Raw genomic sequence first — 24,688 nt, forward strand, 5'->3', positions numbered from 1 at the left:
AGATGAACAGCACTACTGAAATTATTACATTTTTCATCTATTTAGACTCAATAAGTGCCTGAGAAAATACTTGTTTGTAGTTTATGTGTAGATTATGTGATATGTGTAGCTCAATATGTGTTTTACAACCAGTTGTGTCTCAGGCAATTTCAGTGTGAAAGTAACGAATCCTGTTCTAGATTTGTCCTGATTTGTTGCATTATCTCTTTGATATTTGAAAACATCAAAATATATAAAAATATATTTTATTCTATTATTTTCTAATTGTCTTGAAAATATTTTGAGAATTTTACACTATCTGGGCATTTTGTAGATCCATTTGTGATAGATATACGTGCCGGGTCTATAAGGACCTGTATATTTAAGAGTGTTTGGTGAAATGCATTTAAGGGTTAAAATATATATATATATATATATATATATATATATATATATATATATATATATATATATATATATATATATATATATATATATTTAGAAGTGTTACAATGTAATATTACTATATATATATGAGAGAGAGAGAGAGAGAGAGAGAGAGAGAGAGAGAGAGAGAGAGCAGTGCTTTATCATTTTGCATGCACTGCAAAAAAAAAAAAAAAAAAAAAAATATTAAGTATATTTGTCTTGATTTCCAGTTAAATTATTTAAACATTTTTAAAACAAGATACATTTACTTGAGAAGCAAAATTACATATTTTGTCTTGTTTTCAAACAAATATAACAGAATTTAGTGGGATTTATGTCTAAAACAAGAAAAAAATCTATTTGCCAATGGGGTAAGAAAAACTTGATTCAAAGAAAAAATGTACACCATTGGCAAATAGATTTTTTCCTTGTTTTAAGCATAAATCCCAATAGATTCTGTTATATTTGTATATACTTACTACATTTCATTAAATATCTCTGGAAAACAGACTTAACATCTTAAATCATACTGCTTCTTTTTTTTCTTCTTCTTCTTCTTCCTTTTTTTTTTTTTTTTTTTTTTGATATTTTTACTGGAAAATAACACAAAAATACCAAGTAAGAAAATTATTTTTTGCAGGCAAAAAATCTAAACCGTAATATTGCCTCAAGATTAAATGTTTTGTTTTTTAAATACAGCACAGATTAGACAGAAGAGAAGAACATGCAGTTAATTTTCTTTGCGATCAGGGTGTTTTTAACTCACTGACACATTTGATAATTGTGCATGTGGTGCGTTTAACTGTAGCACTGAAGGAAAGTGAGTGAGACGGCCACCAGATATGAATACTGCAGGCTTAATGGTCTCAGTTACACTCAAAAGCCAAATGAATACTCAAGCGTGTCAAACTCCAGTGAATACAAAAACTGCATTTCCATGATGAGATGATTAATTAAAACATGAGCTCACACATGGACACATGGCCAGGACAGTTGCCCATAGCAACGAATAAATCAAATGCCCAGATTTCTGGAATGATGAAGCATTATATGTGCACAGAAACTTATTGACAGCATTTGTATGTATCACATACAGTATATCGTTCAATAGGAATGCCTTAAAATTGAATGGCTTTTCCTTCAGTCTACAAAAGAAAAAGAGATGGTTTCCTAATGGAGTCCCCATAAAGAGAGAAATCCTCTTAAATTCACTTCATTCAGCTACAAACGTGTTGACAGCAATCTCTCCTCTGCAATTTAGAGTGTCTAAATAATGAGTGTTGGTAAGAATCTAGGGCATAACATTAACAGAATATAGGACATGAGGAGACTGATAAGGTGGAGAGGGAGGGCACAGAGCAATTGGGGAATAGAACTGATTCTATCGACCCATAAGTGGAATACAAAGATTCTGTTCAATCATATTCAAGACACCTGAGTATGTGTATATGTTGCTGAGGAGGAAAAATAGGAAGGACTCAATATATAGTTTTGTGTTCTTAGACACAGAGATGTAGAAGCTGTGTTGAACATGCCATATCTTCATCAAATCTCTGCTCAGGACAACCGCATGCCAAGGAGACCACTGTAGTGTCAGACCAAGCTGCGTTGCCTAGCAACAAAAGTCAATGGGAGACAGTCCTACAATGGGGGTGTTAGCATGTGAACATCAACAGTCACAGTACACTCATAACTCTATGTAAGTATCATAATGAAGATCATAAAATGATGGCAATAGCAATATTTCAAAAAAGTAATATTGCATATCTTTCTGAAAGATAAAACACTACAGATTTCTGTCACCTTTTTCCTGTCACAAAATTCCATATATGCTAATAATTAGAATAATTAAGCCCCTCAAATAAAACAATTCAATATATAATGATGATATAATTACAAATAGTTTTATTTAAAAAAATTATATTATATAAGTATATATATATATATATATAGTATATATACTGTATATATGTGTATAATACTGTTCCAGTGCAGATGAGAGGCGAAAATGTAGCAAAATCGATTCGTTTTCAACCGGAAATGTATAAGTGTGGACATGGCCTTTAGAGAACACACTTTATTCCTAATTTTCCTAATCTACAGTAATCTCCCTATTTATTCATTCTTTTCTCCCTATAAGACTTACAAATGTAAAAAAGTTACAAATGATTTAGAGTTACAAAGTTGCAGAGTAATTTCAGAGACTCAATGTAATCTCATCTTATGATTCATACAGTTGATTAAAGCTAAAGAATTACTTGAAAACAACCCTCATTTATCTCAGACTTCAGTTCCTTATACTCCAAAGTATTTCCACGTCTGCAAAGGCCTGTAATTACGAATGTTATCACTCATATGCTTGAGTGCGAAAATGGAATTAATGAACAGAGAAAACGAGGTTTATCTTATGACTGAGAGAAGAAAGACAACATCTCCTGCCTCAAGGCGACAAGGGGAATTGTCTCCCAAAACTGAATGAATTAATGACTTGCTGCATGACTTGCCAACCAATGGGAACTAATACATACAGAGCTGCCTTAACAACATAGCACACATATTCATAGATATTTACATGTGTTTCATCAATGGTATCTTCTGCGATTTCAACTTCACCTCTCTTTTGGTTAGAATGATTAGATTTTGTCTAAACATTGAGAGGCATCTGCTCCGTCAGAACTTAGTGAGTAATATAATCAACTTCAGTAATGAGCTGCATGAATTATCCTTTATAATGGCCATTCTTTCTTCTCCCATTTTACATTCGCATTCACAACAAAGCTTACATATTTGTAACAAAGTCAATGTCCCGCCAAATCCTTTTAAATATACAAAAAGCGAATGCATAATAATGTTTGCCTTTTGATCTCAAACTAATCCAAAATCCAAATGCAATGCAGCTTTTTTTAGCTTCGATGAAAAAAAAAAAAGAAATTCAAAATCTCAAAAGCCCTGAGTCTTATCTGTAGCAAAACAGCAACTCAAACTTAGTGCCTTCTGGTTTTGTTTATATTACAAATTCACATTCTATTGGACAACATGCACGCTAACATTTGATTCTAAGAAAATGTAAAAATGTATTTGTACTTCGGAACAGACAGGGATTATTTCTGTACAGCCCTTTTGTTCTATGTCCAACTGAATACAAAGTTCTTTTAGGAAAAATAGGTCTGTTGCATTTGAAGCCAGGCACACCATTAACATATGTCAAAAATGATCTGAAATGCTATAAAAAGTACATTGATTTTGAATCCGCATTGTTTAATGAGGAGTAAGATCAAATTCTATAACAAAAGTATGTGCTGAGTATTTCAAGGAAATGCACATAAAAATTATGAAACAGGTCTAACTTCTGGTAAGAAGAAAACTTTGTATAGGAATTGTTACACACTCTATTAGTTTGAGTTATGAGTGCTTCCTCAGCATGTTTTATGCTATAGTCCTGATAAGAGAGCAGGCAAAAAACTATAGGCTGTAGAAAACCCATATTCAAAGGTCATGTTTGAAACCATTTTTCAAGGTTTGCTTTTCAGAGGGAAGTTTTGCTAGATAAGAGAGGCCAGGCACAATGCCTCTCTTGTTTAAGTGGAAACACAAAGTTTCAATATATACAGTTGGTGAATTGTCCTAATCAGCCGGGAGGGGGATAAAGACGAGCCAGAGGTGCCAATTCAAGAGAGAGAGAGACTCACGCGGCCGCTGTGTGTGTGTCTGTGTGTTTATGTTTGTTTAAGTTGACTTACGTCATTAAAGTTATGTTGACTGTTCTGCCGGTTCCCGCCTCCTCCTTGCCCATCCTTGAACCCCGTTACAACAGTGCATTCAACAGTGCAGAAAGTATTCAGACCCCTTCATTTTTTTCACATTTTATTATGTTGCAGCCTTATGCTAAGATGCTTTAAATTATTCTTTTTTTTTTTTTCTCACATCAATCTACACTCCATACCCCATAATGACAAAGCAAAAACCAGATTTTTGATAACTTTGCAAATTTATTAAAAAGAAAAAACTGAAATATCACACTGGCATAAGTATTCAGACCCTTAACTCAGTACTTAGTTGAAGCACCTTTGGCAGCGATTACAGCTTCAAGTCTTTTTGGGTATGATGCGACAAGCTTTGCAACCTGGATTTGGGGATTTTCTGCCATTCTTCTCTGCAGATCCTCTCAAGCTCTGTCAGGTTGGATAGGGACCATTGGTGGACAGACATTTTCAGGTCTCTCCAGAGATGTTTGATTGGGTTCAAGTCCGGGCTCTGGCTGGGCCACTCAAGGACATTCACAGAGTTGTCCCTAAGCCACTCTTGCATTGTCTTGGCTGTGTGCTTAGGGTCGTTGTCCTGTTTGAAGGTGAACCTTCGGCCTAGTCTGAGGTCCTGAGCTCTCTGGACCAGGTTTTCATTAAGGATATCTCTGTATTTTGCAGCATTCAGCTTTCTTTCAAACCTGACCAGTCCCCCTGCCACTGAAAAACATCCACACAGCATGACGCTACCACCACTATGCTTCACCGCTGGGATGGTATTGCGCAGGTGATGAGCGGTGCCTGGTTTCCTCCAGACATGATGCTTGGAGCTGAGGCTAAACAGTTCAATCTTCATTTCATCAGACCAGAGAATCTTGTTTCTCACAATCTGAGAGTCCTTTAGGTGCTTTTTCATGTGTCTTGCACTGAGGAGAGGCTCCTGTCTGGCCACTCAGCCATAAATCCCAAATTGGTGGAGTGTTGCAGTGATGGTTGTCCTTCTGCAAGTTTCTCCCATTTCCACACATGATCTCTGGAGCTCAACCAGAGTGACCATAGGGTTCTTGGTCACCTCTCATACCAAGGCTCTTCTCCCCCTAGGAAGAGTCCTGGTTGTTCCAAACTTCTTCCATTTAAGAATTATGGAGGCCACTGTGCTCTTGGGAACCTTCAATGCAGCCAGAATTTTTTTGTAGCCTTCCCCAGATCTGTGCCTCGACACAATCCTGTCTCTGAGCTCTGCAGGCAGTTCCTTTGACCTCTTGGCTTGGTTTTTGCTCTGATATGCATTTTCAGCTGTGAGACCTTATATAGACAGGTGTGTGCCTTTCCAAATCATGTCCAATCAATTGAATTTTCCACAGATGGACTCATATCAAAGTGTAGAAACATCTCAAAGATGATCCAGTGAAATGGGATGCACTTGAGCTAAATTTCAAGTGTCATAGCAAATGGTCTAAATACTTATGTCAATGTGATATTTCTTTTTTTTTTTTTTTTTTAAATAAGTTTGCAAAGTTGTCAGAAATCTGCTATTTGCTTTGTCATTATAGGGTTTGGAGTGTAGATTGATGTTAAATTTTTTATTTTTTTTAAAGCATTTTAGCATAAGGCTGCAACATAACAAAATGTGATAAAAATGAAGGGGTCCGAGTACTTTCTGAATGCACTGTATATAGGGGACAAATACACTGCTGGTAACATTTAGCTCAGCATCAAGTGTAATTTCTAAACTTGATTGCTAAAATATACTGTAGGTTGTGATTCTTTTCTGAGAGGTGCACAGACAGTGGGGAAAACAATGTTAAATGCAAATAATAAAATACAACTAACAACAAAGGCATAATCATACATTTTTAAGATACATAGAAAAAACATAGAACTTTTAAAAGCAAGGAGAAAAAGCTTCCCATATATTTTGTTTTTGATGTTAAAGGCCATGTATTCAATTAATCTCTACAGTATTTTGGTTCAAAGTAATCTTGGTAGAAGCTAGTCATATTAGTTGGGCAGGATGCATGACATGCCCTCATCCTCAAAACCCAGAGCAAAACTACACAAGTCAAAAGAAAATACAACCCGAACATTAAAGGGATAGTTCACCCAAAAATTAAAATTCTCTCATCTTTTACTCACCCTCATGCCATTCCAGATGTGTATGACTTTCTTCAGCAGAACATAAATGAAGATATTAAGAAGAATATTTCAGCTCTGTACCACAATGCAAATTAATGGTGGCCAGAACTTTGAAGCTCCAAAAATGACATAAAGGCAGCATAAAAGTAATCCAGAATGACTCCAGTGGTTAAATCCATATCTTTAGAAGCTATATTATGTGTGGGTGAGAAACAGCTCAATATTTAAGTCCTTTTTTACCATAAATAAGGGGGGAGGTGGGGTGGGGGGGGTATGCACATCAACTTATCTATTTAATTTTTTCACTTCATGCTATAAGCTGACTGGTTATAGTCTGATTTTAGCTGATGCTTTGTCTGGGAAACACATGAAGAAATATAAATATTGACACCAAATGTGATGGGTAAAATCATGTTAAATGTTTTAGATTTGAGTGGTTTTGTTGTAGTTCTGTAAATGTCATAGTCTGAACCACCACTTAAAACATCATGCTTTCAACTACTAGTGTCAGATGAAATGTAATTTATAAAATAGCTTATCGCTGTTGCATATCCACAGTTTAATGTTATTCAAGGTGCACAGTATTATATTTAGGCATCAGCAAATCTCCTTTAAGAACTCAGTAATGGACCCCCCCCCACCACCAGCGTAAACAGCCCACTACTGTATTTCCTTTCTATGATGATGCCTCATTATGAGAAACAGGCTCATGTCTATCAAAGGCCCTCAGCTGGTGTGAATAGCATAAGTGGTGTCCCATGGGTGTTTGGCTCTAAAATGCAGCCCCTCTAAGTGTGGCTGTTTGGTGGGATTTGGTTGGTTCTGAGCAGGAGGCCGCACACCCTGCTCACACTCAGTAATGGCTGAGGTTAAAGTTCAAAGCATTGAAAACACTGCCAAAGGATGAAAGAAGTGCAACAGCAACATCAGCATGCTAAACTGAAGGAACTAAGCTTTACACTATACGCAGAAAAACAATGCAACCTATAAAAAATTGCTTCATGTGCTATAACATCTAAATTAAATGATTTTATTTTAGATTACACCAAAAAAAAAAAGAAAAAAATAATAATAGTAGTAAAAATTAATTAAAGGTTAGATCAGGTAGAAATACTGTTGTGACTTAGATTGTAAGACTGTTGTCATATGATTTAAAACATACAAGGCCTTTTTTTCCCACCAAAACACAAGGAATTTGGGGTAACTGTGTAATTAACAACAATAATCTGCCTCATTAAGCTATGTTAAAGAGCACCAATATGTACTGAAAATTAGCACTCTTGCTCCTGTGATATTACTTGATTCTATAGCCCAGTTTACATGTTATTGATGGATTGTACAATATTGCATATATGACATTCATACTATAATATATGCATTGGCTGAAACACACAAATCACAGTTTTTAACCCGTCATCAGTCTATCAGTGGTGAGAGAAGCAGTTTGTTTTTCAGGTGCTCAGAGCAGTCTGAATCCCACCGAACTCAACAGCAAAGATAAAAGACAATAAAGTATGTAGCGAGACTGACAGACAGAACAAGAGAAGGCTCAGTGACAAGGTTCTCTCTCATAATACTGGAAGCTGGGAAGGCCAAAAATAGAATTAACAAGGGAATATCTAGGGAACATAGGGAAGAGGTACCTAAAATCAACAGATGAAAAGAGAGCTGTCAGATGAGTGGGAAGAGCAGAGAGAGAGAGAAACAGACAGAGAGAATGAGACAGAAAGAAAGATAGAGAGAGAGAGAGAGAGTGTCAAATTCCCTGATGCCTATCGAGGTTGTCAAACTGGGAGGAAGGTTTGGATGTCACTGATCTCTCTCTCTCTAAGGGAGGATGTGGAGGCCTCTAGATACTCAATACTCTGTATTTCTCATGCAGCATGTGCATGGGCTCCAGACTAACATACAGTATGAGAGCAGTGCCACTGAGTTCTTCAGATAGTAGCACCATTACCTGATTTGGTAGCACCGGTGGGGGGTGGGGGTCAGGGGCTATAAAATGAAACATTTAAAGACAGAAACTAATAATAAAAGTGATGTTATTATTGTATTACAACAACATGTGCAATTACCAATAATATTGCATATGTTGCCCAACTAAAATGCACATTTGTCAGTAAGGCATTGATTTTGAATTGGAATACAGATGTAAATTTACTGGTATTAAAACCAGTAACATTTATAAGAGGTTGTCTATAACATCCATAAAAAAGTAAAAACACCTAATTTATATAAGGCTAAAAAATTATTCTGAAAGTGCGAATGAGTTTGGATTCCTTTCATCAGACTCTTATTAGAGACTCTTGATTAAAGTTCAGAACGTCTGTTGGAATTTCTGAAGGCAAACTAAATTTAATGCTTCATTCTTTCTAGAGTATTGGTGTCCATTTAGACTTACTATTACCATGTTACAAAGATCGATCAGTTTATATCAGCAAGAATTGTATTCATTCAATATCCACCAAAGTTTTTTTTAAATATTTTTATATTACTACAAATATTATGTCACCAGTGCAAAGAATCTATCTTTTTTTTAAATCCTGCTGTCGAGAAGCACACATTCCATGACTCAACTGAGGAGTAACATTTTAACTAACACTTTATCCAACTAACTAAATTCAGATGATGTTTATACTGTATATGTCTCCACAACCTGACAATGGGATTAGTATAATATAATGCAGAGGTGAAGACTTATAAGTGTATAATGCTGTTTAGTTTTGGTGAACATGAGAAAATATATATTTGGGAGGGCTGTGACACTGACCTCTCTCAAAAGTCTAATTTAGGCAAAGCAGGCTGAGACTAATTAAAAACCCATGCAACTTAGAAGATAAGCATAAACCAGTAACTTTATAGATAAATGTAGCGCAAAGGTGAATTGGTTGTTTAAGGTAATGCAATTAAGGGAAAACCGTGATAAAATTATGTAGATATGCAAATTTATCCAATCTGAATTATAAACTGTAAAATGAGCTCACCCTACATTACCAGTACTGCCCCATGCTTTTCACCTGAGAAATAATGCCATTTATCACAAGTATTCTGTCCTAGCCTATCATACTGTAAATACTGATCATGGTAAAACAGTGCCAATGTTGCACATATTACATGTTACTGATTACAATAAACAGTAGAAAAGGAAGTTTGAAGCTTAAAGTTTGAAGGTTATATGGGCCAAACAGAGAGAGAGACGTCCATTATGGACGGATGGACAGACAGAAGATAGATGGATGGATGGATAGATATTCCTTATTCTTTATCTTGGACAGAGGAGAGAATGTGATTGCTTGGTTTTTGCAGATTGTGTCTTGAGTGTGACCAGATACTGCCTTTGTGCATTAGTCTCTCTCTAAAATCCTTTTCTCCTCTTTTATTCACAACCTGCCCTTAAGGGAACAAACCACAGGGAGCCTCTGTGTGCACAGACACTAAGGAAAAATAATGACAAAGACAAGAGGATCGAAAGAAGGAGAGAGAGAAAGAGACCTAGTCCATGGTCTGAGGGGATTTTGCCTTTGTATGATAGTCATTTGGGAGCTAGCAAGTAAACAAATCAAAAGAGGAGGGGAAAACGGAGAGACTGGTTGTCATTTGGTTTAAAAAGAAGGGACGGGTAATTATTGAGCTAAATCTCTCTTTGCCGACAGATGTGAGAGCTGGCAGTTCAAACTGAATACATTTATATTGAAAGCAGAAAAAAATAATTCCAAAAAAACTGTCAAAATATAATATTCACTTTACAACACAGCAAAACAGCACAGTTCACACCATTTCAAACTTACAGCCAGATATTTATCTAAGCAGATGAAGTCATGCAGTGGAAGATTTGAACAATGATAATATGCATTACTAGAATTCACAAATAAATTTATGTAAAAGCTGAAATGGGTCATTTCAGTGCCACTTGCATCACTTTCCCCATCTTCCATTGGGGACAAACAGATCACCGGCCAACATTCACTTCATTGGTTGAGCCAATGTTGCTGTGTCAGGCTGCGGTGCATTTCCTGAAAGCATCGTTAGCCAACTATGGTCGCAAGCTCCATCATTAGAAACATAGTTCAATGATTTGTTTTTTCCCTAAACCGTAGTTCCAAAGAACATTTTCAAACAGCATTGCAAAGTTCTGTGGTTAGAACGACAGCTCTTTACCTGTACTTAGAAGCATAGTTCCTTGTTAGTTTGCAGTGTGGACATTATTTCACTTCGCTGAGCCTTCTAAATCTTTTATTCCATATATTTCATTCATTCTGTCAACACTTCTTTGACCACGTTTACATGCATTTAAGAAAATGGCTTATTCCGAGGTTTTGCAGAAAGCACTGTTCTAAAACTGTGCTTTAACACACGCTGTTTCTGTCGGAAAACACGGGTTTTATGTGTTTATGTTAATGCATAAGTGCCGTTTAGTGCGTCAGGGGAACCCCAAAGTCTGATGTAAAGGGAAACCCATCTATTGCAGCGTATGTATCTACACAATGCATGCAGCATTCCTGTCTTCAACAGCTTTCTTGCATTAAACGTCTTTCTGGTGTACGTGTGAATAAGCTTTTATTCTTATATATTTACGGAAGTTATTACTCCACACCCTGCATAATATCATTAACGACAGCTCTGTATTGCTGAACCAATATGGCTCGAACGGTGGATGTGTGACTATAAAGGTTTCACCAAGAAGGAAGCGGGAAGCGGGTTGGCAGTCCAGGTAAATCAGCTTTTATTCAGCGTTCAGCTTCACAGATAAAGTATAGGCTTTTCAGCTTCATGTAACAAAGAGCAGGCTTTTCAGCTTCACGTAACACTAAACAGGTTCTCAGACACAGTCGTGGCTTTCAGCTACATGCAACTCTCCCTTCCTCACTGGCATTCTCAGCTGCCTTTTTAAGCCCATCTCCGTGGTCACTGTAACGAGAAACAGGTGTTATGCATCATTAATCACCAAGTGATGGTCCTTACCGCTTCCTCTCTCCCCAGTGACAGACACACGACCACATCCCGCTCCACAGTGACATAGTTACTACTGTTTCGGGAAACAGTTGTGTGTAGCTAGTTAATTTCTCCAAAGATGCATCGTACAATGGTTGTTAAGCATTGAGTTACATCATTGTACGGGAAACGCACCCCTGGTCAGAATGTTCAAACAAACGGCTGCATTTCCCAATAACAATGGATCTTAGCTCTTATGAGCATTCTCTGCGTGTGAAGTTACAAACGTTCTATCCATTTTCAAGTGCATTTTTCCAAAACTGCACTTAATACAAACGCAACGACACACTTTAAGTGCTTCTTAAGTGTCACATAAGTAAAGTGATGAAATGAGACTGTATAGTGTCACTCGTCATTGTAATTTCATTATAGCTTTGTGCATAACTTTGTAAATACTTGTAATTTACCTTGCTGGGAAATGTTTAAAGTTATTCTCTCAGAACGATCTATTATTTCGACACAATCACTGCTTTGTTCATCATATGTGCATTTTCAATGTTTCGTTTTCACAAATTAATTTGTGGCTTGAGTGTCAAGCTTCCAGGGTCAGTGACATATGTTAACAGAAGTGTTTATCCACTGATCCCCTGTGATTGGTCCAAGACAATGACAATGATATTGAGTACAATGAGGTTTACCATGTTGGAAGGTGCACAATATGCAGTAGAAGCACTTATATAAAGGGTACATGTGCATACATTTACTGATCAAGAGGTCGTCTGCTCTTTGCTCCTAAAATATTGACATCAGTGCTGTACAACAATGCTGTGGTGCGAACCACAGCACCCTTTGCGTGTCAAAGAGGAAGATGAGGAGGGTGTAGAAGAGGAGAAATTTGAGAAGACGAGCCAAGATTTCCACCTAAATATAACATCTCCATTCCCTCTGAATTAATTTTTTTTTATAAATGTATGCGGGCACGTTGTACAAACTGAAAAGTGGAGATTTATAATAAAAAAAGACTTAAATATTGATCTGTTTCTCACCCACACCTATCATATCACTTCTGATGACATGTATTTAACAACCGGAGTTGTTTGGATTACTTTTATGTTTCCTTTATGTACTTTTTGGTCCTTCTGAGTTCTGGTCATCATTCAATTGCATTGTGAAGACCAACAGAGCTGAAATATTGTTTTTAAATCTTCATTTGTGTTCTGCAGATGAAAGAAAGTCGTACACATCTAAGACGACATGAGGGTGAGTAAATGACGAGAGAATTTATTTTGGGAGGGGTGAACTATCCCTTTAAGGGCTTTACAATTACTCTAGCGTGCTCATAGATCTTCAGCAATTTTTAAGTACTACTTAAGTTATGATATTTTTGGGAAACAGTCTAAGAAACAATTCTAAGATGATTCATGCGATCGTTTCTACGATTTCTTGTAAAGAAATAAAAACCTTATTGGTCAACATAAGTGGCCTGTGCTGAGACAACTACAGGCAAACATGCTGTTGCGCAGAGCTGTCATAGTGTCTGATCTGAGAGTGATCGCAATAACAATGTCTGGGAGTCAGCGAGGCCTCAAGTCATAGCAGAAGGGATTAGAAGTAATAAAGAAGTGTGTCTATTTTTCTCTGTCCCTTTGTGCCTTCCAGGTCAGTATTAAGGGAGGGGATGAAAGATACTGCTCAGTCTTCATAAAAACTGTCCTTAGTGCCAAGCTGTTGGACACACTCTGAAATACAGTAAACAGCAAGCTTATAAAACCTAATGGGGTCTTTTTATCCAGAACTGCACACATGTCTAAGTAAGACAGTATGCCTACAGTATCACCAGTAAAGTGTTTGTAGAAGAGAAGAGAAGCGAACAGCACACACTGAAACTGGTCACAGCATGTTCATCCAGGAGCCAAAATGCTTGCCTTAGCTCAACATGGACTTACTCAACTGTACCTTTGGGCTGTACGGATCGGACATATTGATCTCTTGCATTATTTTCCATTGTGCACAGGTAATCAGCACTTGACTGATGCAGAGGAAGTCTAGCCTTAAAAGGATAGTACACCCAAAAATGAAAATTCTCTCATTATTGACTCACCCTTATGCCATCCTAGATGTGTATTACTTTCTTTCTTCTGCTGAAGAAATATTTAAAAGAATATTTCAGCTCTGTTGGTTCTTTCAATGCAAGTGAATGGTGACCAGAAATCTGGAGGTCCAAAAAGCAGATAAAAGCAGCATAAAAGTAATCCATACAATTCCAGTGGTTAAATCCATATCTTCAGAAGCGATGTGATAAGTGTGTGTGAGAAACAGATACTTTTTTAAGTCCTTTAATCATATAAATATCTACTTTCACATCTGAAAGTCACATGTGGCACCTGTTTAGTTTCTTTCACATCTGAAAGTGAAAGAGGAGATTTAGAGTAGAAGGTTAGACTTAAATATTGATCTGTTTCTCACCCACACCTATCATATGTATTCTGAAGATATAGATTTAACCACTGGAGTCTTATGGATTACTTCTATGCTGCTAACATCTTCTTTTTGGATCTTCAGATTTCTGGCCACCATTCACATGCATTCAAAGGACAAACAAAGCTGAGATATTCTTCTAAAAATCTTTGTTTGTGTTCAGCAGAAGACAGAAAGTCATACACATCTGGGATGGCATGAGGATGAGTAAATTATGAAAGAATTTTTAACTTAACTGAACTTTAACTCTTAATCAGTTGATTTACTGTATGGAGCACATAAGTTTCATCTACATTAAACCCTTTATTCTTCAAATAGTGTTTTTTTAATTCTACCTGAGTAAAGCAGGGAAGTTCCCGCTTACTCTATGTTAAATCCCAATCAAGGAAATTGCAAAACAATTGTTTTGGAAATTGCAAATCATTGCAGAGTAAAAAACTTGGGTGTCAACCATTTGTAGCAACTAATGTGACCTTTTGAACTGTCAGTATTTACAGTAAATGACACATTAAGAAGGGATAGTGTCCTCTCTCTGTGTGCACGTATCCTGACTGTACAAATATCAACCCTGTGACTTCAAAGAAATTATGGCAATATTTATAGGAGTCTCACCATGATATTTCAGCACTAACTTTTCCTCTTGTCAACACAAACGAATTGACTTTTGTTTTTACTGATAGCAGATAAAAGAAGTGCCAGGGGAAAATGTGACATGTATCTCTAAGCTATATGACAACTACAGCTATATGTCATTAAAAACTCAAATGCACAGTTGAGAGACAACACCACCCTTTCAAGAATATTCATCATACCTACACACATACAGCTTATTTATTTACTTGTGTGTTGTACCAGCACCCTCTTGCTCTTAAAGGGATAGTTCACCAAAAATTTAAAATTCTGTTATCATTTACTCACCCTCATGTAATCTAAACCTATAGTCACCATTTACTTTCACTGTATGGGGTAAAAAAGAGCAGCATCAACATTCTTCACTATTTCTCCTTTTGTGTTTCATGGAAGACAGTAAAGGCTAATTTATGACGTTTTTGTTCTGCCAAGGTGTTTGATTGGTGATATTTATCCTGTTCATACACATCTCTGAAGTTCTTGTCCTAGGATAACTTGGCTGGTTGATGAGTGTTGATGATTGGTTTAAACTAATCATGGGTGTGGTTTGAACGTGGCGTTTTTTTATTTACAATCATGTGTGCAAGCTGAGGAGTAGTTGCCTCCTAGGTCACTATCGTTAAAAATGTATAGCTAAAGTATAAGTACAGTTTTTTACATGATTCACAACATAAACTCCACAAAGACAGCATGGCCAAGACAAATACACGAATAAAGATTGTTGTTTTTATGATGTCAGTTTAGATAACTTGTCGCCAAAAGTGAAAGGGATATATAATCACAGAGACAAGTGATGCAGCACTAAAAGTGCCGATCCAAAAAAAGAACTGCATTATTGGCATTACTTTCGTGGCTGGAACAGTATATTAAACACTGTGACGTCACCCTAAACGAACTAATTTTAAAATGATGGCAGGCATAGTATAAACGCTGACTTCGTCTGTGTAGGGTGCTTTAGTTCTAGAAAAAAGTTTGGCTTCTTCCATTGTATAAATTAGGCTTAAGTAATACAACATTGAAAAGACATGAGGATGTGTAAGTGACAACATACTTTTCATTTTTGGGCAAACTATCCCTTTAAATTAACAATACTTCATTAATCTCAGTGTTGTTTGGCATGGAAGCACAAAGTATGGTCATTTTTTCAAATATGCAATGAGGGGTGAATAAAACATAATGTAGCGTTACACTCCTCCACTACCCGCTTATCTGAGGCAAAGCTATTCTTATCGTGTAAACACCAGTTCACATTCATCAGCATTGCTTCAGCAGCATCTCCATACACACAAATCATTATTAACGCAGGCAATTCTTTTATAATGGCAAGTTAATAATTATTTTTATATCATTTATTACATGTCTGTTGTGGTTGGAAGCTAGGTATCACATCTTGGCTAATTGCCATTTTCATTCATATTCTGACACTGCTAGTGGTTTCTTTGAACTTATACAATGAACATGATGAGTAATTAGCATAATAATAGTCATTTGTGAGAAATCATCAGGTAGAGCGAGATGATATTAAGTGGTCGCCAGTCAAGTTCGTAACCAACAATTAAACCCTGTCTGCTTGAAACTAGATCATTCACCCTATCTCTTATACAATGCATTGCTGAAGAGACAGATCAAAACATAAAAATGTAATCCTCAGACATCACAGCAAAATTCCCAATACACATGTTGATTTTAATAATTCAGCAAGCTTATTTTCTTGGTTCTCATTCAAACATGCATTCTCTCATAAATGAGACACAGTGTGAGGGTCAGTTTCCCCCTAGCTGTATGCTTGAAACACAGTTCAAGTGGGAAACTGGGATGTTTTCTGCCCAGAGTGTCTCCTGAACTTCACATCTCACACATCAGAATGACAGCGTGTTGAGCCTCAGGCTTCAGACTGCCACAAACGCCTGTCACTGCTGATGTGACACAGGCTGTCTCCTAATACCACTGCCCTCTTTTCCATACAAGAGCGCTGAATTCTTCCTCCTCACAGAACAACAGCTGACAAGACTGAAGAACTGGCCAATTGGTTTAATAATTAATAGCATAGATGGGGGAAGTGTGAAAGTGTGTTTTGCAACAGAGTCAGCGAAAGTGTGAACATCAGGAATGGAGGCTGTGATTTCACTTGTACAGTTTGGCCAGAATATATTTTAAACCAAGTTTGAACACATTTCATAGAACCAGTCAACCTTAACAGTGCAAATACTGTAGGCTATGTTCAGAATACAGTCATATTGGATTTTCGGTAACACTTTACAATAAGGTTCCATCCATTAGTTTATAACATTATTTAACATGGACTAACAATGATCAATATTTTTACAACATTTATTAATCATGTTTAACCCCTTAAACTCTGGTGCATTTTTGGGCTGCCGTCTGCAATTTTTAACACTCATTTAAAAGCTCACCATTCACACACACTTTGGACTAATTGCAAAAAATTGGACTCATTTTTCAGAAAAACCCCCAAATAAAAAAAAAAGACTCAAATTATTCATAATTATTATTTAATGTGTCTATAATATTATGATAAACAGAAAGTTTTTTGTTTGTTTGTTTTTTCCTAAATTGTTAAGCATATTATTCTGGTTCTGTTTACTCTATCTCACTTTGAAAAGTCTTATTTCATTTCACTAGATGGCAGCAAGTATTATCTCCATCACATTCCATCATAATATACACATCTGAAATGTAGGTGGCACTCTAACACATTTTAGCCCTCACAGATGTGCTCGTCCATAGACATTGTCTAATTTTCATTTCATGCACCGCCTCCAATGTTTCATTACATATCTTGGCCTCTGAGTGGACTAGAAGCTCATTCTAGGTGTCATTAGAAAGCTGGAATCCTCTCCATTGCAATGATATATAACATACTATATAGTTATATAGAAGAATATATAGAAAACATATTTTTCTGATGATTTGTTTGGCATGCTTTTCCTTCTGGACTGCATATTTTGCTCTGGACACCTAAGGTATAACATGGATTGTTCAGCCAAGCAAGCTCACAGACAAGTAAGAAATGGCTCATTGTTTTAGAAAACTGCCTAAGGTAAAAGCAGATATGAAATATTTGGCTACTTGGGGCTTACTGCATCAATGATCGGTGCATAAAAGAGATGTTTGTTGTTAATTTCAAAATATAGTAACACATTTTTTAAATCAAAAGTTGTATATACATGAACTAACAATGAACAATTGTATTTTTCTTAACTAGTATTAACAAAGATTAGTAAATGCTGTAAAAAATATATTGTTCATTGTTAGTTCATGATACCTATATGGAGGACCAAGACTGCCAAAATATAAAATACAAAATAAATATGTAGATATTTATCTTTTATCTAAATATTTTATCTAATATTTATCTTGTAAATCTTTAAAGAAATGTAAAAAATGATAAAGTGTACATATAAATAAATAAATGTTAAAATCCGACATAAATTAGTATTTATACTTTCCTTATTTGTGTATTATTGTATTTATTTATTTCCATATTAATGTATTTCCACATATATTTATTTCCTCATTTATTTTTTCTACATTTATTTATTTTTTACATGTATTTATTTCAACATTTATTTATATAAATAGAGGTTGTGTTAGTGTTTCACTATGTTATGTACGGTATGGAGAAGACAGGTGCATGCATGAGATCTGTTTGAATGAGACACGCTCCTTATTAATCAGTAGCCCATCCTTCAGTATTTGTTAAGCATTAGAATTGTCACACTCAGTTCTGTCTCCTGTCACCTTCTCCAATCGAAAATGAAGTGGCAACCCTCTGTTACTGCGTGCCATGTAAAATGCCCTGAAAGGTGCATGTCCACTGGCGTGGATCTGAGTGGGTGCATTGCACATCTTGTTTAATATCAAATGTGCTCTGTGATCTGACAGTGATCATTCCAAAAGCATAGCCATGTGTCTATCTCTCTCTCCCTCTCTCTAACTCTTTCACCCTGCCCTTTTGCCACCCTCGCTGACCTGCCTATTTCGGCTATACGTGCTGGTCCAAAATGAAGGCAAGCTTCTATCACCAACATTCACACGTTTGCGTAAAATTGGATGCTGGATCATTTCACGTGCATGCGCTGCTTTTTGTCAATATCAAAGTGTCTGTTATCAGATCTGTTGAAGTTGAGTTTCTGTTTAATTTATCAGCCAAAGTATTCAGCACTATCCCGGACATTTTAGAAATCCCAGCCAGGATTTTTCAAAGTCTGTTCCGGTATGGTTACTCAAGGTACACAGAGTCATAGAGATATAAAATTAGTTAAACAATAGTGAAATAAGATTTTGGTCATTTTGCCCACCTACAGTATAAGTCATTACTTTAATACAGATAATTAATTTCCTATTTGACTTTCTCTACTCACAGGTACATTTAAAAAAAAAAATTGTACACATCCATCTGTGCATTTCATTTGTCAACCACAAGATGTCACTGTGGCCTCCAAGCTTCACTCTGGAGCACTCTGAGCTCGACTGCTGTGCCTGAAGTGGAAAGCATGCCCCCTCATTACCATTCAGACACAGAAATGTAGAAATAAATAAATGTGGAAATATATAAATGTGGACATATATAAATATGGACATATATACATGTAGAAATAAATACATGTAGAAATAAATACATGTAAAAATAAATAAGTGTAGAAAAAATAAATGAGGAAATAAATACATGTGGAAATAAATTAATATGGAAATAAATAAATACAATAATACACAAATAAGGAAATAAAAATATAAATACTAATTTATGTCAGATTTTAGCATTTATTTATTTATATGTACACTATTTTCATTTTTTACATTTATTGAAAGATATATTTATTTATATATTTATTTTGTTTTGTTTTGTTTTTGCAGTCCTGGTCCTCCATATACCTAATGCATTAATTAATGTTAATGAATGGAACCTTATTGTAAAGTGTTATCGTTTTTTACTATACAGTTCTAGGAAAAAGAGAAAGTGAGAAACAGATGGAGATCTTGTTATACAATAACCGGATTGTTACCTATAGGGTCATTATTTGTGCAATGATCCTTCCTGTATAGTGTAATAAAAATTGCAGAATGATTTCAAATTGCATTTATCACATTAGAAGAAGTGTAGCAGCAATTTATTAACTGTAGAATGGAAACAGCGTAACATCTTACAACATGCAGAGCCGAAAATAAGTAAACCAGACAATTGTGCAAATTATACTGCATTAACCAAATATATTGCTCACTTGCATACAGTGAGAGGACAAATAATAGATTTTAATAGTTCTTAGAAGACAATTTCTTGTAAAAAAGAAGGCAATCTTGAGACTCTCATTTTAAAATGTTATTGTAATCAGCATGTTGTCTAGTTGCTGCTGTATTCAGTAATTATAAACACACATAAACATACTCACTTTCATGCTTGGAGGTTCCCCATGTGTGCCGCGGAACTCCAGGACTTTTGATTATTGCTCTCCCGGCTGATTTTAACGCATCCATGCCGAATGGTGTCTGCAGAGCAGGTGCAGAGCTCTTCTTTGGTGCCTACTGTGGGAATGGGGAAAGTAAAGTAGCATGCAACGAGTGATGAAGCGAGTGGACACGAGCAGCCTACATGCACCGCACACACTTCTGTATCTGTACAGTAACATTAACCCGTTGCTGTCCTGCCACTGTCTGTGAGGAATCCACGAGGTGCTCCGTTTACATTTGTTTCATGACTTGTGACGTCTCTCGTGACATTGAATGAGATGATGTGCAGTCATTGAAAACTTATGGAGCGGAGACTGAAACATACAGTAATTATCCATTTACCCTGACAATTCAGAATAGTGTTTTTCATTGGAGATTAATCCAAAAACATAATAAGCCTACTATGTTTTTGGATTACTCTCCAATGAAAAACACTTATGGTAGTACAAATCTGAAAAAAAATATAGACTTCAAGTCTATTTTAAATTTTAAGGGGCAAACTGATTATGGACGCGTTGAATGAGTAGGCTACACAAACTAAAACATGGGCTAGTTGAAAAAAAAAAGGAAACAATGCATCTACAGTATCGAGCTTCATATGTAAGTTAACTAGACCTAATTAATTTGTGAAAACTTATATAGAATATATGAAATATAGAAAACCTCTGTATTGCCTGGGTTTCTTCTAAAAGCATACATGTGCTGAAATCGGTTGGAATATGGATATATTCCTGATCTAGTCGCACAGTTTTTAGAACTCTTGCGCCCTCTGTCTGTGCCATACTGTTACTACGATAACTTAACTCATATTATACTGGATATCCTTTGTCAGTAATAATAATAATTTAAAAATTAAATATACAGTATGGTGTAAAAGTTTTAGGCACTTAAGATGTTTCACAAAAGCATTTGTCTTAAGAAGTTTTTTTATATCTTCAGCTTTAGTGTGTGAATAGGAAATATCAATTTTAGACTTCCAAACATTCAAGGAAGCAAACTCATGAGAGGTGAAAAAAAGGTGAGAAAGTCATAAGTATTCCAGATGTATATTTTCAGTTGATTTGCTTGTTGTGTGAAAAGCGTTTGTTGTATTTTAAGTGTTTAAGCTTAAAAGTAACCTTTTCAAGTTATTTTTATAAGGAAAAACATTTACCAAACAATTTGGGCAAATTAGTTCCAGAAAAGGTGACTTTAGCTGAAAGGTGAGTAGTTTGCATCCCTGAAGTAGAAACAAAGGAGACGCACACCTAAAACAAAATTCCCATCAACAGGGTTTTTTATAAATAGTAACGTTTCGAACATCCCGCTCTTCATCAGACTGTGTATGTTGAATTTGTTCAGGATTCTTTCAAATATGTATTAATGCCATTTATATATTGTATTTATGCAACTGTTTTGAATATATTTAATGGCATGGAAATGTATATATTGTATTTTATCTTTATGTATATTTATACATGTATACTTTATTGTATGATTGTATAGTATAACTTTACTATTTAAGATGGCGGTTCTTAGAATGAATTATAAGTCTGATGAAGAGTGGAATGCTCGAAACGTTGCTATTTATATTAAAATCCTGTTGATGAGAATTTTGTTTTAGGTGTGCATCTCCTTTGTTTCTACTTTTGGACTTTTAGTTTTGGTAAATTGTATGTGCGTGCTTTTGTTTATATGTTTTAGTTTGCATCCCTGAACATTCCTTTTGCAAGAAGAACAAGGAGCATTGCAACAGATGGCATGAACCTCACAGAACTTCACTTATATATATATATATATATATATATATATATAAGCAAAAGCAAGTAATGAATTACAAATACTCACGTTACTGTAATTAAGTAGTTTTTCCCAGGAATTGTACTTTTTTAAGTAGTTTAAAAATTGTATACTTTTACTTGAGTACATTTTAAGTGCTGTAATTGTACTTTTACTGTGCTATTTTCCCACGTCTGTGTTCGCAACTTCCCTGTCCTGATTTTATTTTTATCTATCAACATGACTGGCTAGGGAGAGTCTCCTGACTCCCGTCCAATCAAATCACACGTAAAAAACTTGAACAGCAGCTGCAGATCTGGCGCCAACTGTTATGGATGCCTCAAGCACTGTTTACACCTGAACATCACAGCCGCACCTGAAAGGGCATTTCGCAGTGAAAAAGGCCAATTGCTTGACTGTGCCATGTGAGTTTAACTTGCTCAAGCCAGATATCAGCATTAATCCTGCCTTTAATTTCAAGAAACATATCGAGGTAAATTTCATATTTCTACTTACTAAATTCTGTGTCTATAAAGTAGCCTGTAATTTAACTATCTATCACTGAGATTATTGGGCTGTTGTGAGAGATTAAGGCAATGTTATCAATCAATAAAATGATCTAAATGTTTATCGGAAAAAAGAGAGATGTCCTCGATCAAACTTTTGAGTAATTTTCTATATTTAGCCTATGTTATCTAGAACAGGGGTGTTCATTACAATGATCGCAATAGCAAGAGCACCACTGGTTGGTTGATCTAGATATAATATAAAAGATTGACTTTTTATTTCCTGACATCTGTAGCTGCAAGCTGTTTGATTGACAGGCGTGTGCTGTTTGATTGACAGGCGCTAATGCGTTTAGATTTGACTACTTTTATGCTGATTTATGTGATTTGTGGAGCTTCAATATTTTAGCACCGATTCACTTGCATTGTATGGACCAAAAGAGCTGAGATATTCTTCTAAAAATTTTAATTTGTGTTCTGCAGAAGAAAGAAAGTCATTCACATCCAGGATGGCATGAGGGTGAATAAATGATGAGAGAATTTTCATTTCTGTGTAAATTATTCCTTCCTTAAGCGTGAGGTAACCCCTGTACCAAACAACTTTTCCCATGCCTGCTCTACCTCCTCTGTTGTGCAGGACATGATGTGCCAAGTGATCCTGCTTATATAGCATTTTTTTTTTTTTTTTTTTTTTGCATTCCTTGCATTGTTTTGAACATATTTTATGCACAACAATAATGCTCTGTCAGCATTAAGGGAAATTTAGACCTTACACATAAACTGATTTTAATGTAATTGCTTCATACATTACGATTTAAAATGGTGATCAGTGTACTGAAAATAACTTTTTAATCTTTTCATTTCTGTTATCATGTCTCACTTATATTTTTTGGAATCAGATTCATGTAGTGTTTGTCATAGATAAGTGATATATTTTAAAAGTTGGCATACAGTGTTCATTATAATGGGGCATAGGTTTTTGCAACTCGGTACTCAATACTCACTACTCATGAGTACTTTTAAATGAGCTACTCTTTTACTCTTACTTGAGTAGTTTTTAGGACAGCTACTTTTACTCTACTCACACTACATTTTTTGGGAAGTAACAGTACTTCTACTTGAGTATGATCTTTCAGTACTCTTTCCACCCCTGCAAGTACCCCATGCTTAAGTAGTATCTCTAAACCCCTTAAGTAGTTTTTATAAACCCCGGTTTAGCATTAGATTAGTGCACAGTTAAAGATTGATACAAATCTTTTTACGGATTTACTCAGTTTTCCCAATCTGCAGTGTAAATTCAGCATTTGAAACTCCTGGAGGTCTTTTTTATTTTGACCTTCAGAGTCAGCCTCTGGAAAAATTTTATGTGTGGGATAGTGGGTAAGAGACCTGAACTGGCATTCTGGGTTTTTCCTTTGAAACCATGCATTTAAAAAAATAAAAGTAGGTATTGAAATAAGGTACTTTCTTTAGTTGAAGGACTTTTAAAACTCTTGATTCATAAAGTACCCAAAAGAAACAGGAAAAAAAAAATGCCTTTACTGCAGAAATAAGTAAAAAGTTTGTGTTTTAACCCTCCTATTGTCTTACGAAACTGCATGCTCCTTTTGTCATTCGGGTCATTTTTGACCCGTATTAAAAAACAAAACAAATGCATAAATTCCTGATTAGTGTACAACGGCACTAAAGACCCCCTTAAAGAAAATGTGTTTTATTGTGGTCCCAAAGTGTATAATGATAGGGGGGAAATGTACATACTGAATATTAATGAAGTAACATAGCGTTTTAAAGAATAACAAATAAAAAATAAGTTTAAAAACTTGGCAAACATTGGCCAAGGCTGTCTCAATTTACATTTATTTGAATCACTTCTGTCATTTTATAATATCTTAACTATATTTCAACAATTGCTGCTTGTAGTAAATCAACAGTGTATATTTTAGAGTTACAATTTTAGTACATGCCTATTTCACAAATTAAACTCTGTTGCCTTTTCCAGCAGTCAAAATGGGCCTACTTTGCACATTCATTGCATCCTTTCTGCCGATGCTTTAGGAGAAAATTATACTCCATATTCTATTATATTTATTTGATCATCTATATGATTTTATATCATATAAAATTATGTTATTTAACTTATTTACAAATAGACTACCTGTTCAAAACTGTAAATTACTCTCTCTCTCTCTCTCTCTCTCTCTCTGTGTGTGTGTGTGTGTGTGTGTGTGTGTGTGTGTGTGTGTGTGTGTGTGTGTGGGTGTGTGAACAAACCCGTTTTAAAGGAAGAAAAAAAAAAAGTAATTTGTGAAAAGATGCAGTACCAAGTGGAGCAGGTGAGGGGGTTGGAAAACAGTATGGGGCTCGGGGCTAAATTTGAGGAAGTATTTTTAGGTCAAATTCGTTTCATAGATGTACAAAAAACGATTTAAAGTCAGTGGCGCCTGCAGCCGTACGGAAGAACTCACTGTGTACAATGAGCGCTCTGACTGACCTGAGAAATATTTACTCTCAGAATATTTCATAATCATGAAGTGTGACCCGTATTTCTGTTGGCTGTTTAAAAGAACTAGCAATGCCCAATTTGCGAATGAATAATTCTTTTGAGTCGGTTCTTTTCACTGAATTGGC

At 35.6% G+C, this 24,688-nt stretch overlaps 1 protein-coding gene across 4 annotated transcripts in view; it reads right to left on the minus strand.

Moving 5' to 3' along the window:
- The window catches only part of si:dkey-71h2.2 (low density lipoprotein receptor adapter protein 1-B), a 51,916-nt gene extending 31,893 nt beyond the window's left edge, over positions 1 to 20,023 (minus strand). Inside the window, exon 1 of one of the 4 annotated variants that reach the window (XM_051644648.1) lies at positions 19,739 to 20,023. In XM_051644648.1, coding sequence (XP_051500608.1) covers positions 19,739 to 19,823 — 85 coding nt within the window. In that variant the 5' untranslated portion in view covers positions 19,824 to 20,023. The remainder of the gene's footprint in view (positions 1 to 19,738) is intronic. The other 3 variants (XM_051644645.1, XM_051644646.1, XM_051644647.1) reach the window with 3 other exon arrangements.
- Between the last annotated feature and the right edge of the window lie 4,665 nt (positions 20,024 to 24,688).

Source organism: Myxocyprinus asiaticus, chromosome 19, assembly GCF_019703515.2.
Source record: "Myxocyprinus asiaticus isolate MX2 ecotype Aquarium Trade chromosome 19, UBuf_Myxa_2, whole genome shotgun sequence".
Lineage (NCBI taxonomy): Eukaryota > Metazoa > Chordata > Actinopteri > Cypriniformes > Catostomidae > Myxocyprinus > Myxocyprinus asiaticus.